The sequence below is a fragment of the Quercus robur genome, chromosome 1 (genome assembly GCF_932294415.1).
Source record: "Quercus robur chromosome 1, dhQueRobu3.1, whole genome shotgun sequence".
NCBI lineage: Eukaryota > Viridiplantae > Streptophyta > Magnoliopsida > Fagales > Fagaceae > Quercus > Quercus robur.
This window is the reverse complement of record NC_065534.1, coordinates 8,663,814-8,680,511: the sequence shown is the minus strand read 5'-3', so window position 1 is coordinate 8,680,511 and position 16,698 is coordinate 8,663,814. Positions and strand designations below refer to the sequence as shown.

Here is a 16,698-nt window from a genome sequence, read left to right as displayed (position 1 = left end):
TCTTTTCGCAAATTTGGTAAAGATTTGGCCTTCAAAGTCTAACTAACGTCAGCCAGACCAAGTTGAGCTCTAAAACTGAGCATCAATTGGCAAAGAGTACAACATTTAATGCTTAAAGTGGCTTATTTAATTTTTTGGGAAACAAAATATAGAAACAGTCAGGAAATATTACCCGATCTAATGAGCCTCTCCTCCTCCTCACTGTTTCTGGTTCAGAACTCTTCATAGCACTCAATTGTTTTCTCCAAGACTCATCTTTAGCAGCAGTAGAACCAGAAGAATGCAAGAGTTTCTTAGTTGAAGGGGTATCACTAACTTTTGTTGCATCTGGAGAGCTGAAAGAGGCATCATAGGGGATCCCTATTGTTTCAAACAACTCCTTTTTTACATTCTGTTGTTTAACAGGTGCTCCTATATTTAGAACTGCCATTTGTTTTGACAGACATTCAGAAAGTTGCTCAGCAGCTGCTAATTGTGAACTCATTGTGCTGTGTAAACTATGCAAGGACTGAGTCTGTCTGCAACAGGAATGTGTCACTTAGGCAAAAATTAGAAATTAATCCACTTAGGTTCAGAGAGCTAAAACTAAATAGCCTTGTGAATTTACCCTGCTATTGGCATCCTCAAAGTATACAATATATTGATTGATTGTGAAGACAACTTGACCATTCTTTAGTTGGAAGTAAAATTTGGAATTTACATTGAAGTAGGATGAATTCAATTGTATTTCCTAAACAAAAGACAACAAAATGCATTTATCATACCTTGAAGGCCTAAATTTACTCTGTTGAGCTCTCCAACCTACATGAGATCCACCGTTTTCACTAAATTTATTGAGTTCAAGGTTGTTGAAATGCCTTTCCAATTCAATTAATTGATTGGTCAAATCCTGGGTCAAGGAGAAAGATACAAAATTTTATTGAAAACTCAGGCGGTAAACGTCTATGTCTAGTGTAAAATAACTGATAGGTTACCTGACTCATTTGTAATATATGATGACGCTTCATCTCATGTTCAGAACTCAACTTCTGGCGATTCCAGAGGTCCCAATATCGGCTATCAAAAGCTTGCTTAACAATGCCTTCCATGTATATTTTCCTTGCCAAAACTGAGTCAGTCAGACAATTATCAGTAAGTTAAATCAACTTGTAACAAACAAGAGAAAGTTAGGTATTGAGATTTTATGTGATGATATTGTCTTCAAATTACATCATCAGTACTTAATGGAAGGGAAAGTGCCACACAAATTAAAAGTTAAACAGGACATTCATTTCGAAATAGAGGTAGGTCTCTATCACCTCATATTATCTGAGTGCTAGAGAAAATATTACGGCTCTGTAATACAACCACATTAAATGCACTTGTACTGTTAGGAGATAGTGAGAACCTTAGATTTGACCATGCTAGGATCCCTCTTTTTATTTTTTCTTTTTTAATTGGTAATTACAATCTCCCAATGGATCTTGAATTCGTGATCTCACCCTCCACATTACTTTACAAGAGGAAGAGATGCCATTTGAACTAGAGCTTATTGCCAGGACCCCTCTAGTTAATGTTATAACAATATCTAATATATCTCTCTTCAGGGTCTGAAATCAATAAAAAATAAATAAAATGCTGTTAATTCCAATGATACATTTTCCAACAGAACAATACCTTGTACAGTTTTATCAAGAAGATTTTGGATCTCACCAAGTCGTTCATCCATTATGCTCTACGAAGTCCAGAGAAAACCAAAATTCAAATATCAGTGACAGAATTTCAGAATTACAGCAACAGAAAGCATATATGTAATACCAAAAGGGAAATTATCTGAAATTTAAACAAGTTGAATATAAATATTTATTTTTTATTGTAAGTTACACACGAACAAAATTATATAGCTAATAATCCACCAAATATGAACAGCTCTACGAACAATGTATTACAAAGGCAAAGAAAATGTTCACTGTGATATGTACAGTCAGACAACTGGAAGAACAGTTTATGTGAAACAATACCATCAAGAGCAAAACAAAAGAAAAGGAAAATTATTCTATTCAGCAAAGCCCTGATCCAACTACCAGAAGTCAGCAAAGAAGTTTGCTTCAATGATTACCAATTCACCAACTCGTGTAAACTCATACCCATTTTGAGAGAAACCAATAACTTACCACCACAACTGACAACTTGATCATTTGTAAAGTGTCCTCATTCCAGTTGTAGTATGAGACAAATATTTTGAGATATTTCCAGCTGGTTATATAGCTTAAGACTACTGCCATGGTTCTTAGGAAGGAACTATACTTGCAATCTTTTGCTAAGTACATGAATAGCAACGTAGAATGCCTTTACATACCAGTTCTAGGAGATTCTTTACCTAATAAAATTATTTCTACTTGTTAGGTTCTGACTGACCTTTGGGTTGTATGTTAAAAAAATGTGTAGGGTTTTTTTTTTTTTGGGTGTGTGTGGCTAGGTCTTTGGAGAAGCATCTCTACAGAAAGATTCTACTCTTATCAAACTCCCTCACCAGCTTCACTTTATTATTTTCAATTTCACTGGGGTTTAATACAAGTTAAAATTAAAAATGTCGAGGAATCTTTTAGCAAAGTGAAATATATGCATTTCTCTTGCAAATGGTAACAGGGGTAACCATCCAAGAGTTCCCTTGAAAAATACTGATTAGAGTAAAGGCATTGACATTTCTTACAAAAGAATTTTCCAAGGCCCACTCACCAAACACATGAGGAGCTTGGTTAGCAACTTGGGGGGGAACCCAGTTAAAACAAAAAAAATCAAATTCAATTGACAAACTAACAGTGTCCAAAATAACAGCTAAAAATTGCCAACTAGCAACTCCACCTTTGAAATTAATAGCTTCAACACAGAGCTTAGAATCCCCTGAAAACACACACTTTGTTCAGTTGTAACTGCCTAGATATCACAAAAGCCCATCTAAAAGCTTCTGCTTCTGCAACTTCAGGTTCTGTATTTAGAAACAACCTTCTGCTTCCCTTTCTAAGGCCTTATTCTTTAAAAATAAATCCTCATGATAAGTAAGATTCAAAAAATCAATTTAGGTTTGTCTTCTAAAACTCATCCATTTTGAGGTTGGCAAATGCAATATTGGAGAGAGTATTTAGAAAACTCTAAAAAGCATTGGCTATCTAGTGAATCTAATACAGCAAAAGACAGAGAGTCTAGATCTTATAACCAAAATCATGCTGGAAACCATCTTGTTTCCCAGGTTCAGATAATATATGAAAGACTGAGAGACAGTTAACATGGACAAGCTTCTAGAGCTGCTTTATTAACTTAAAAGGGGGGGATATAATAGAAATTAGAGTCATACAAATCCAAATTGACTGACTCTTACACACACACCTATGTGTTTTCTAAATTCCATCCTCTCTCATCAACAGTCTGATTAAGAGCATTTGGCGTTCCCAAGTTCCCTTTAAAGCCATCTTCTTCAATGTTCAGCAAAAATTTTAATACATACAAGTACTTTTTACTTCATCTAGTCCCTTGTCTAATGATTTCCACAATCTCCTAGATTAGTTAGATCCAAAGGGACCTTTATTGTTGTAAGATTTAGCTCTGCTTAAAGTTAATATTTTTTTTATACTCGGATTTTTTTTTTTTAAGAGGGGATTGGGGGGGGGGGGGGGGGGGGGGGGGGGGTTGTTTAAGTTATTTTGAGGTTTTTTCCTTAAATCATTCCCACGTAATTGTTCTTAGGTTTGGGCTGACTTTTATTAGGCCACTGCCATCTTACTTTATCTTGCAAAAGCTAGTCTCCCTTAAGGTCTAATCGAAACAAGAAGACTGGAGAATTTTCCTCTCCCATTATATTCTTCTTTAAAAATGTGTTTGGTTTCACCTACAGAAAGAGAAGGGAAAGGATAAGGAAAAGTAAAGAAAAATATTTTCCCTTGGGTGTCTTTGGATATAGGGAGGAATGGAAAGAATAAAAGAAAAGATATATTTCCATTTTTTTGTTTAGCAAATGGAAGGGAAAGGGAATATGTATGTTTTTACCTTTATGCCCTTACATGTATATATATCCAATTGACATATTTCTATACTTTTTTTTTTTTTAGTTTGCAAATATAAAAATAAAAATAGAAAAGATATGTCTTTTGTATTTATTAGATTTTAAATGAAAAAACATTCTACGATCTCACCTACCAAAATTGAGTCAAATATGAAACACTACCTTCCATATTCCGCATTTCTCACAAAGGGTCCTCATGCCTTCCTCCAATGCTTCAACTGAACTTTTCTGATTGATGGTGCAGGCATCCCTGAAACCACCCTCGGCTTCTATAGATTCCAAAAGTGTATCAAGCTCTTTGGTCAGCTCGTTTATCTGGAGTGAAGAGAAAAAGGAACACTAAGAGGAATTGGATCTTCCAAAGGGTGATAGAAAAATAAATTAGACTTGAGAATAAGACTATTATCCCAAAACTCTTAAAGAGTTAGCACGGATGTCCTATCATACTTGTGAACATATTAGCATAGCATAATCAACCTTTAACTAAGTCATAGCTGGGACAGCATTTGTATTAGTCTTAAAAAATGCTACCCCCTAATGCTAACTCTCAACTCTTACTCAAATTCTAGTCAAATTTGAAAGAAATTAGACATGTACATTACATTTCCAAATTGTTTTGATGAGTTTGGTTCAGAATTCAGCATGGCTGACGGGGGCTGAGTCCTGTTATTTTCCTTGGAAGGATGAACATTATGGTTGCCATACTTTCCCAATGCGAACTTTTCCTGTGAAGACGTTTGTAAGCTATGAACAGAAGGTGATGATTCAATATTCCCTGCCCCTACTGAAGTTCTCTGTCCCCCAATCTGAACTGGTCCACCAGAAGAATTTACTGAAGTTGATGTACCGATGGAATCCTCTAAATGAAAAGGTTTAACAGCTAGGCCTCCAGAAACATTTGAAGCACCATAAGAAAGGCCAGAGTTTTCAGTTCGGTTGCCTTGAATAGAACCTGAAGGAAAAAGTGAGGATCTTGCATTACTGTCTTTTGGAAAGACAATATTTCCACTTGACCGTGACAGAGATGAAGCACTCTGTAAGCTAGTTGATCTAATATTTCCTAGAAATTCCTCGCTTGTCCCAACACTATTTGATAAATTCTTATGATCTGATTGCCCAGGGATATCAGCTGGACTATTTACTCCAAAAGCAGGGTCAGATTCAATTTTTTGAGTTCCGGTCTTGCTTAAGTCACTAACCATGTTAAAAGAAGCTTTATTAGGTGATTGGTCTAATTTTGTGCTTTGCTGGCTGGAAGGCTGTATTGGTTGACCATCTGTGTCTTGGAACAGCTTTGTAACAGGGACAGTTTGTTGTCTATCAGCTTCAGAGGACAATGAATTTATCTGGGATTCAACTTTCCGGTTCTTCAATAAACTTTCATTAAAGGATACTGGACTGGCAACAACCGGAGACACTGAATCAGAAGGCTTTGCATCAGTTCTCTTAAAAATCTCACCAACTCCTTTCATGTTGAGTTCCTTTTTGTTCCCTTCCTGGAACTGAAAACCCAAAGACACATGCTCTGATTCTGGTTTGTCCAATCCAAGTGAAGATTTGGATAGATCACATTGTACTGGTACTGCTGCATGAGTATCCACTACCTCATCTTCCTCCTCAGAAGGGGCAGAAATAACCTCTAGTGGAACTGCAGTTTCTCTTGTACTGCAAAAAAAACTTAATTTAATGCGGAATATAGACAAACATAGCACAGAAATTGTAGAAACAATGCCACTTATAGGTACTTAGAGACCAACTTGTATGATATCAAATGAGCCTCATGATATTAACACAAAGGGAGATGTGAAGGACTTCACATCACAGAGAACTACCTGGCCACATGGAACATGACAAGCTTTCCTTCCAGCGTAAGGCATAGAAGAATGCAATATGGTGAGAGCTCTATACGTTCGTCCACTCCAAGTTGGATTTTGACTTTCTCATAGAGTGAAACTTTGTCGACACAATGCCCCAGGATCAAATTATCATCACCATTATCTGAAACAATGTCCGTATGAGCAAACTTAAGTTAAATAATGATAACACAGTCCTGAAACAAGCATAAATAAAGTCAATCCAATAAATAGCCAACAAGACACAAAACACCCATGAATACACACACTCATCTGTGCATATGTGTGTAATTGCGCATGATTGTTTGTGTGTGAGTATAAGAGAGACAAGAAAGACGGAGAAGTAGCAAGGCACTTGAAGAAACTGGGTTAGCAAGCCATTTATGCTAGTAAATATCAGTACAAAAATCCTAATCATAGATGCAATAATCAGTCATTTAAATACTATGATGAGGGCCATGGAGTAGACACATTAGCTCAGAAAAAAAATGGACTTTAAAGTAGCAGCAACGGAATGTGTATGTAGGATCTTCAAGTAATCTAGCATTTTAGAGGATAAATAGAAGACTTTGGGGGTTCCTAAAGAATTAGAAAGGCAACTCAAATTTCCTAGTAGAAAGTGAATTTTTATGTAATGGATATACAACTAAATATGACAGATTAATAGTTCCTAATTGGAAAAAAGAATTATGTAAAATGAAAGAATCACTTTATCCATTTGCTCTTAGTCTAAAATACACCTTGAAGCCCAATCTTCGGTTTCCATTTTTCTTGTTCAATATCAGTAACTGCAACTTCATCGAGCTTGTCACCTAGTGACCAACCAAGAAACACAATATGCATCTCTGTATTCTTCCTGTTAGCAGTAATTGTGAGCTCACTGTTCTAACATACAAATGTAAAAGTTAGCCATCACCATTCCAAGATAGAATAATATGGTAATATTACAATTGATACAAATGAATACTCATTATAAAGTAATAAAAATATATGTAGCGTATAAAATTGTGAATGAAGAACGTAAAGGAAAGGAAATTTAAGCAAATGGTCAAATTTGATAAACTGAGATGTAAAAAGGTACTCAGAAACAATATGAACCAAAGGGCTCAGCCTAAACAAAATAAAGTAAATGTCCAATCATAATGATTACTTGTATACAGACCCTTATGAAACCAAGCTTAAACAACCAGGGCTCAGTGACAAGCAGTACCCCAAAAAGTGATATTCATGAGTTCTGTAACCAATCAAGAAAATACAACCAAAAATTCCAGTTTTCAACAAACTCTCTCCATGAACAGAATTTTATTTGCAAAAAATTTGAATTACATTCTTGTTAAATATATATTGAGGGCAGTTTTTAATTTTTAGCTTTTGGCATGTTTGGCTTGAGTCTAATTTTCTCCTCTTTTAAACCTCAGGAAGAAAATCTCCTATTCCATGTGTAAACTATTTTCTTGATAAGGAAGAACCATTTTGATAAACAGTAAATAATAAGTTTTATTCGACAAAATGGAAAATGCATCAAGCACACAGGATGTGTAGTAGATGTACAACACAGCAAAGCTCCAAAATGACAATGATCAATGAAATCCAATTGGTTAACAAAAAACAAATGTTCCTCGTGGTTTTTTTTTTCCTTTTTGTTTTGAGGGGAAGAAGGTTGGGGGTGGGGGGGTGGGGGGTGGGGGGGGGGGGGGGGGGGGGACGATAGTTGTGCATTCTCTACAACTCATGGGCAAGACCAACTCCAAATTATTTGATTGATGCAGGAAAAAGTCCATAAAAGCCGAATTGGTGAAAATTTAGGCATGCTTCAATAAACAATATATTAAGTCAAAGTTAACAGCATTAGGAAAAAAATCTGAATAAATTAATTCTGGAAGAAAAAGCATTTTGCTTGGGGCAGTTCACAATTCCTCCATTTATCTTTGAAATCAACCAATTTCCCCCTCTATGTTTGCGAAATGAGCAAATACCCCAGTCCATTACTTTTTTCAGTTAAATCCAACAGAATCACAATGATTAAAAATGCACTCCAGGAAAATAACAACGCAATTTTCAACCTTTTCTCTTCCTTGTGGTGTACGATTAATAACTTCTTGAAAAGATTCCATTGGATTTAACTGAATTTAACTGAAAAAGTAACGGATTGGGGGTATTTGCTCATTTTCCAAACATAGAGGGGGAAATTGGTTGGTTTCAAAGATAAGGGGGGGAATTGTGAACTACCCCAAACATAGAGGGGGGAAAGTACTTTTTCCCCTAATTCTAAATGTCAAATAGTAAAAAAAAAAACTTCAGATATCAAATTAACAACACATACCATTGTTTTAGATAGCTCAAGAATAAGCGCGGTCCAATTCCAAAGGGTAAAATGTCATCATAAAAACCTTCAAACAAATAATCGAAGGATTGTACAACTGGCTCAAAAGAAGCCTACAAGAAAGATTTCACAAAATCAATTTCAAAACAACAATAGATACTTTCTAAGAAATAACAATACATTTGAAAAACTGCTATTATCATGTAGCACCATGACGAGTTGGGGACCCCACAATTTGCAGTCCCTGAACATTTTAGTGGATGAGAATTTTCTCAATAGTGGCATGCCAACAAGGTTGCCCTGTTAGTGCCCTAATTCTGTTACTCGTATTATAACAAAGTCTTTGGGGGGTTGAAAATCTGATTGGCCCATTATAAATCATGAATAGGTAAAAAAGTTGATCACAACATCAAAATCCTTAACTCCACATTTTGCTAGAGAAGACATCTGTGAGATTCCAACAGTCATGGACACGGCAATGTAAATATAAATCAAAAGAATAAACTTGGACTACCACAAATGGAATTAAACTCAATGATCTTAATTACCACCACCCCAACACCCTCTTGCCGTGGAGAAAAGGGTAGTTGGGGGGGGGGGGGGTGTTTTGCAGCCCTACCCTTGACATCCGTAAGAAAGGTATACCACGCTGAACTTATAGAGCTAGGTACTGCCTCCACCACAACATGAGTGTAGATAAATTTCAACCCAAGAATGATTTTCATTATTATCTAATCCAAATTTTTTTTAATGGAAATTATCTAATCCAACTTGAAAGACAAACATATTTGAGTGTATCTCTACTTTCGCAAACAATGAATATTGGCCCTTACAGCAACCCAATTGCAATGGACAAAAGCTTATGCAGCAGAAAGGAAATACACATGGCTAACTCATCTTATATTAAAATAAATAAAAACAAAAAGACAAAACAAATCTTAAAATAAAATTTTTGGTCAGTATCCAGAAATTAGTTACTAACATCAGTAATTTTGCGTTCTTTGTTTCTGATAACTTGGACGATGAAATTTTCCTCTTGGCCATTTGCAGTAAGTCGAAAGCATCCTAGAATAATGCAATCTGGACGAACCCACTTGATAGAATCCACTGGTGCAATTATTCAAGATATATTTTAGTTTCAGTGCTTAATAATGTTAAAAAAAAATTAAAGAAAAACATCAAATAAGATAAAAAGGAAGAAGAAGAACGGCCATATTTTAACAAGAGACTTTAAAATTAGGCATCAGACAATAAGCTTAGATTAATCTGAGGAATAATCAAGGCAACTACATATTAATTCCGAGTTTTTGATAAATCTCTGGTATAAACTCATACCAGCTCCAAACCCTTATCCATCACTTAGCTTTGTTTAGGAACACCCTCAACACTAAGGCAGAAACACTGTTCCATTCACCCACATGTGAACAATGGCCATACTTTAACAAGAGACGTCAAAATTAAGCGTCAGCCAATGAGATTAAATGGAAAGTGGAAACTCTTCCCACCATAAAGAATGGGGAGGAGAGTGAGGTCATGGCTTCGATAGAAAAATTGAGCATGTTATGTTCATCAACAACTGAAGTTACACAGCAAACAAAACTTTTAAACAACAACTAACCTGACGAATAATTAAGGCAACTACATACTAATTTTGAGTTTTTGATAAATCTCTAGTATAAACTCATACTAGCTCCAAACCCTCATTCATCACTTAGCTTTGTTTAGGAACACCCTCCCCACTAAGGCAGAACCATTTTTCCATCCACTTACATGTGAATTCAGCTCTATAGATTTAAGGGTCTATCCAATTCCACAAGCACACAAGAATCAAAGGGAATTTCTAAGCTACATTTAGTTTGAAAAAGAAAAGAAAGAAAAATCAAGATTGCATGCAGAGTTTGTCTAAAAATGGAGAAAAAAAATCAATCAGCAATCTTCAGGACAAAATGTAATGACAGTGCAATTTCCCAAGAATTAGTCCACTTGTTTTGCCACCTTTGACAAATGCCAACCATCAAAGTCTACATGCTATAAAATTAAAAGAATAAGACATATGCAAGGATTCTGACAAGGCATAAACTACAAGGACATTCTTGTTACTGTATAAACTGAACAAAAAAATACAGAAATAATAACTGAATAAGAAAGAGGGGGGGGGGGGGGGGGTGCAAAAGCTTGCATTCAGAATCTAAGGAAACAACCTATGAACGGGAGTTTCAACTAAAAAGAAGGAACAAACCTTTTGCACTACAGTCAGAATCACCAATCAATGACTTAAATGATAGTGACATACAGAACCGCTCCTTGAATCTTGAGGACATGATGCTAAGGACATTTTTCCTTGCCACAGCAACAAACTTTCCTTTTGCACTCCATTCAACTATGATAAAGCAAAAACTTAATTAGCAATGGAAACTATACAACGTTTTTTTTTTTTTGGGGGGGGGGACATATAAGCTGGAGCTAAAAATCAATGCTCCAAAAGATGAGAATTTTTCAGTTTTAATATGGAGCATAGCTTTAATGTAAAGATTGGACAACGATTTGTTACTTGTTCATTTGGTACTGATGTATCTATAGGTTTCCTTAAATTTCAAAAGGTATTGGGATAGGTGATTCCCAGTACTGTGCTGTGGGAAAAGTGTCATATTGACTAAGGTAGAAAATGCAATGAAATACAGAGGTCAGGTCTCTTAAAATGCCGAGGCCCTAGGATGATAGCTATCACTCATGTCCAGCATTGAAATTACATTTCCCAGGAAATCATTGATTGGTTACAGATATATTCCAAAATTTTCTAAGATTAGCAATACATAAGATGTCTATGAGGACCATTTTACATACAAAATAAGGGCTCTCTTTTGGATACCCCTCAGAAAAGCAACACTACTAAGTGCCTATTCATTATCATTGGTAAAAACAAAGAGCATTCTTCCAATAAATCTTGCTCTAACACTTAAAAAGGAGCTAACACACTCCAATAAGAAATATCACAAATCAATAGATAATACTTCCAATCATATTTCGACTTACTGCTACTACACAGGTGAGCCTGGCAGCCTACTTGACCATGGAAGAGTTTTGCACATTACCTTCAATAATGTTGATATGAAAACCATATAAATAATCATCGGCTTTTAGATTCAACCTTTAGTAGGCAGGCATAATTTTATATTGTATGTCAGTTTTAAGTGGTAGATATTATACAAACTTTCAGTAGGCAGACTTTGTATCACTGCTCTTGTCTTGCCTTTCCCATTTTCAAAGGGTGAAAAAACTATTCATAACAAATTAACAATAATAATTTGAAAACAACAAAAACAAAAAACAAAACTTTTGTTCTTGCAAATTACAATAAAATAATGAAAGCCATAGCAACATTATAGCATTCCCATGATAATAATGTAGCATATTCGTTAGAGAGACAAAGATGCAAGGGTTTGTCTGATAAGAGTAATTACTGAAAACTGTATGTGAACCATATCAGAGAATTAAAGTCAATTAAATATCACATACCAGCATCAACATTATCCATTACTTCTTTAAACGGCCCATCCACGGCTCCATGATATAACTTCCCAGAATTTGAAAGAACAACATAAGAATTTTCTGACTTTTTTCTCCATCTGAAGTCTTTTACAAAGCTCGTTTCATCAACAGAGCAAGAGAAAGACGGTTCAACTTCCTGCATAATGGGCAGTGGAAATGAAAGTTGACAAAAATATAATTTTCAGTTCAGTTGATGACGAGATGAATACCATAGCAAACGGCACTGAGAATAACAATCTTAATTACAAATTTAAGTAAACAAATGCATTTAGAGAATAGGCAAAGTTGTCAACAGAACTCTTCCACTCATCTCCACACTTTACAGGTCACTTCACTGACTAACTTTCCTATTTGCCCATTTTTCACTTTCATAATTCACTCTCTTTATATTTGTACTATATGAAGTTAGAGACTTTAAGCTAAAATGTATTCAGCTGCATTGTTAGTTTGTTGATTGTTGGATTGTTGAACCTCCTATGTACATGTGTGTAAGTGCATTATTCAGGTCATGTCTGGTTCGTTGCATGTCTTTTTGAATAATGTACTCTTGATAAGTCTAGACAACTTTTTTCTTTTTCTTTTTTAAAGGATAGATAACTTTTATCATGTACTTTTAAATTAGTTGCATATACTACTGTTGCCTCATAAATCTGATGGTGTGTTTGGATACCGTTTATTTTGTTGAAATTGAAAACTTCTTTCTGAAAGTATTGTAGATAAAGGTAAAAGTTTGTTAAAATAGTACAGTGAAGCCCATAAATAGTACCAAAAAGTATAGTGAGGCTCATGAATAGTAGCAAAAATTAGCTGAATAGTAGAATAATTTTAATTTTCCATCTCAATCCAGACGTACACTTAATCGATCCTTAAGGTATCTTTCAGTTAAATTCAAATGGATGCTTCCTTCGCCTATGAATACTATAGATAACTGTTTCAGTATCTGCCCGCATAATCTGCAATTGCAACTTTGTTTAGTACTCAGAACCCTTGTCCTAGGCTTCATGTATTTCAATATTAATACAGATAACTATACGACCATTAACTAAAATATGTCTGTGGTTAACTAATTGGTGGGCTATGAATACATATGCAGGTACAGTTTGTTAAAGCAGAGAAGAATGTGAAGGAGTTTAACATTTCAGTTGATCTAATGAAGAAGGGGAGCAAAAAATTGCTTGAAAGGGCAGAACTTGCTGAAAAGGATATGAAGTAAGGCCATACTGAGCTCAAGTAGAAGTGATTTAAGTACCCTTAAATAAGTACACGGCTATTTTTGTTTCTATTGCATCTGATGACACCAAGTAATATGTGTAGGGATGCTGGAAGTCAAATTCAACGCCTTGTGAAATCAGTCTACTAGGTTGAAACTCAAGCTGCAGGTCTGCATTCTTGACTTTCTTGTTTCCTTTACCCTTCCATTTTGTTTTATGGTTAATGAGGTGGTAGGACCATCATCGGGCATTCTTCTTAAGCTTGGCTGTAATTTGTGCTGTGGTCTGACCTGTAGCCTATTCAAGGTTTGCTTTTGATAAACTTTTACCAATGAGACTTAGCTCAAATGACACTGAATCTTCTCTCATAAGTGATGCAAACAGTAAAAAGTTAAAGGAAAAATAAGATTAAATATCAAAAGATTCGAGAATTGTGGTCTAGTTTTGACGTGGGGTTTTCTTGGCACCTTTAATAGACTACTTTAGTTTTTATTGAGTCCTATCTATTAAGTTTCCTTATTTTACTTTCTAAAAAAAAAAGTTTCTTTATTTTAGAAAGTTTCTTGATCAGATTTAATTTACTTTACTAGAATAAGGACAAATTGTTAAATTCTAGAATTTCTAGACTCGGCTGTCCTTGGCTTTACCAAAAGTCCATGAATCTTATTTTATGTTATAAGTTCTTTTTCAATTTAATTTAGAAGTTCTTAATTACGCTTCTTTATTATCGGGAGTACTTGTCTTTCAAGGGAAAAGTTATTTAGGAGTCCTAACCTCTCTAGATGTAACAATGACAATAAAAAAGTCTATATGTATTTAATAAAAGGAAGAAATAGTGAGATTGATTTTTATAAAAATCCAACACCTTGTTTAAGTTTTGAGAGTGTGATTGCCTTCTCCTATCTAAACTCATTTTTCACTCTATTCACTGTTTTTACCAAATAATCATCAAACACATTCAAGATCCAATCTTTTTATACCCTAAATATACCTAAACCCTTAAACATCTAATATTCAAGAATCCTTCAAGATCTCATCAAGAAATATAATTTAGTGTTGAATTCTTAAAGATCCTACATCAAAATTGGTATCATAATCCAATATAAGGCTTCTATCTTGCGCCAATAAGAATGGGTGAAGGGTAAGGGTGCTTGTGTGACTTACCATTAAAAAATCTTTCTGGTTTCACCATATTATGTTGTTAGTTACTGAAAAGAAGGATTTATATATGGTTGGAAAGTGGAAAATATAGAATAAATTCCCATAAGACAGGGTAAGGGTTCTATTTTCTTATTGTGACCTTTGTAAGTTTCCACTTTTAGATGTTTAAAACTCTTGGAAAGAAAAGATAATAATAAAAAACTAAAAATTCTGTTCAAGTACATTGTTGTTTGATAGTGATTTTTATTTATTGTGTGATCTTCTCCGACTAGTAGTGAGTGAGATGATGCTGCAAAAGGAAAGCAAAGTGGTTCATCACCAATTTTTAACATGTTCCTCTTTTCCCTCTTTTTCTATGTAGGTTTATTGGCTAGAGAGGAAAATGGTGGGAAAAGGATAAGAAAGAAATATAAGGGGTTTTTGCTTTTAATGGTGTAACAAAACGGCTATGGCTTAGGGTTCAAAAAAAGTATGGAAGCAAGTCTTGGTGGCTGTGGTGAGAACTGTGAACAACATTCCAAGATCAACATTGAAAGCTTTGGAGCTTTTGGGTTTTCAGGTGATGGAACGTTGAGTTAGGTTTTGCTAATAGGATTTTGTGGATGAGTGATGCTAGGGATACTATAAATTCTACTACATAACTCTTACAAACTAATGTGTCTCCAATCACACAAAAAATAAAATAAAATAAAATAAACTAAAACTCTAACATTCATTTATTATGTTGAAGTCTACCAATCACATTATTTGCCACGTTAGTTTGTAAACATTTTGTAGTAAAATGTGTAGTAACTTTTGCATTTTCTTTTACGAATTGATTGGTGTTGTTAATGGCACTGTTTTGGTCTAGATGTCTCATAACTAAAGAAAATAAGAGAGAAAGAAAGAAAGCAATAAGTGAACTCATGATAGGACCCATGGGCCATAACTATAGCTGATAGTAAAACTTCTTAAAATTAAAGACGATGCTTGGAACTCAAGAAAGTGAAAGGTTTCAAAGCAGTGGTTGCCTATTTCCAAGAAACATGGAATATTCAAATTAGGCCTCACCCTCAAGTTAAAACTAATAGAAAACTTTTCGTCTTTAATCTTTTTATTTCTTAAGCTCCTTGTATCCTGCACAGTGTACTTATTTTGTTATTACATTTTGTTTTAGATTTGATGGATGGGCTGAGAGAAATCCCTGGTAGGGAGGCTTTGAAACTTCGAGCAGAGGCAAGTTAAACATTGTCCTCATATATGCTATCATTTTTCTCCTAATGCTTTTGCACATTTAAATTACATCATGATTAGTTGTCATAATGAACCCCACTTCAAAACCTGTTTGCTTCATGACAGCACATCTGAAGCGGCAGAAGACTGCACTAAACAAATGGATAATGAAGACTTTTGGGGGGTTCCTTTGTGATTAATAAGATATCTTGATGACCCCCCCCCCCCCCCCTCCATTTTCCTTTTTTTCCCCTTCTTCATTTAACCCTTGTAATGCAAAAGGAAAGGAGATGTGCAATAAGGGAGGATGTTGGGACTTTCATTTTCCGACCTTCATAATTCTACAAGTAAAATCGATTTTGGTTTCAGTTGGCTTAGTTTGTTATACTTTTTGGTTAGTTTATATTGTTAAGCACAAACACCAGCCGATAATTCTGCTTGATAATTTGTCACTATCCCTCTCCCTCTTCCAGTATAATCGTTCATATGTTGCTGATTTTGGCCAGAGTATGTAGTTGGCAAGCATCCACTGAATACTTCTTTAAGATTATAATGGCTGTCAACTTGTGATCCGTGTCAAGGAATAGTGTAAGTCGCGAAACTTTGAAATCCTAAAAGGGAAGATGATGTTAAAACTCATGGGAAATGGAACCAAATACATTAATTTGTCTAAGGGGGCGATTGGTTTGCATGTGCTTAATATGATAGAACCCTTCTCACCTTTTTTTTTTTTTTGGATAAGTAAGAATGGTGTATATTCAAAAAGCTGCTATATGTAGAGAAGCACAAAACAAATCAAAAAGTACAAAAAAGGAGAGAAAAGTAAAAACATAAAAGAAGAACTAATTACAAAGAAAAAGAGAGTTAAGGAACAAAGGAAGAGAATCACTAGATGTGAGTCCCCAAACCCTAGACCAATCAAAAAGGGAACCAAAAAAGAGAGTAAGCAACTGGTCATCGCATCTATCTAAGTCCTCAAAAGTCCGCCGATTGCGTTCCCTCCAAATACACCACATCAAACACAACGGAACTAAATTCCAAATGTTAGATGAGTACTTCCCCAACCAATTCCACCAACCAAATGGAAAACTTGCCACCGAAAGTGAAGGAACCCTTGAAATCCCAAAAGTTCTAAAGACAAATCTCTACAGCCAATAAACCTTTCCACAATGTAACAACAAATGATCCATTGTCTTCTCACAATAACGACATATAATGCACCAATCAATGAAACTAAAACTCCTAACCCACAAGTTACCGCTTGTGAGAATCCTATCCCATGCGGTTGTCCAAACAAAGAAAGAGACATGTTGAGATGCCTTAACCTTCCAAATACCTTTCCATGAAAAA

General features: G+C 35.1%; 1 protein-coding gene and 1 pseudogene across 1 annotated transcript; one reads left to right on the top strand and one right to left on the bottom strand.

Annotated features, from left to right (window-relative positions):
• Positions 1-69: 69 nt before the first annotated feature.
• Positions 70-12,136, bottom strand: LOC126713158 (nuclear pore complex protein NUP214-like). The gene is made up of 15 exons (XM_050412872.1): positions 12,088-12,136; positions 11,974-11,987; positions 11,732-11,900; positions 10,455-10,595; positions 10,316-10,323; positions 8,216-8,328; positions 6,633-6,772; positions 5,872-6,037; positions 4,642-5,704; positions 4,202-4,354; positions 1,657-1,714; positions 975-1,108; positions 765-889; positions 173-518; positions 70-75 (listed from the first exon to the last, which is right to left on the bottom strand). The coding sequence occupies exons 1-15, from the start codon at positions 12,134-12,136 to the stop codon at positions 70-72; spliced, it is 2,685 nt and encodes an 894-aa protein (XP_050268829.1).
• A 669-nt stretch (positions 12,137-12,805) lies between these two features.
• LOC126713082 (RGS1-HXK1-interacting protein 1-like) lies at positions 12,806-15,360 on the top strand (annotated as a pseudogene).
• The last annotated feature ends 1,338 nt before the right edge of the window (positions 15,361-16,698 follow it).

Bases quoted from the DNA above. Each gene is read 5' to 3' on its own strand.
- LOC126713158 (XM_050412872.1), bottom strand. From the start codon at position 12,136: ATGAAAGTGAAAAATGGGCAAATAGGAAAGTTAGTCAGTGAAGTGACC. The intron at 1,109-1,656 runs GTATTGTTCTGT...TGACTGACTCAG, and splicing joins TCTTGATAAAACTGTACAAG to TTTTGGCAAGGAAAATATAC. The intron at 890-974 runs GTAACCTATCAG...TCCTTGACCCAG, and splicing joins ATATATTACAAATGAGTCAG to GATTTGACCAATCAATTAAT.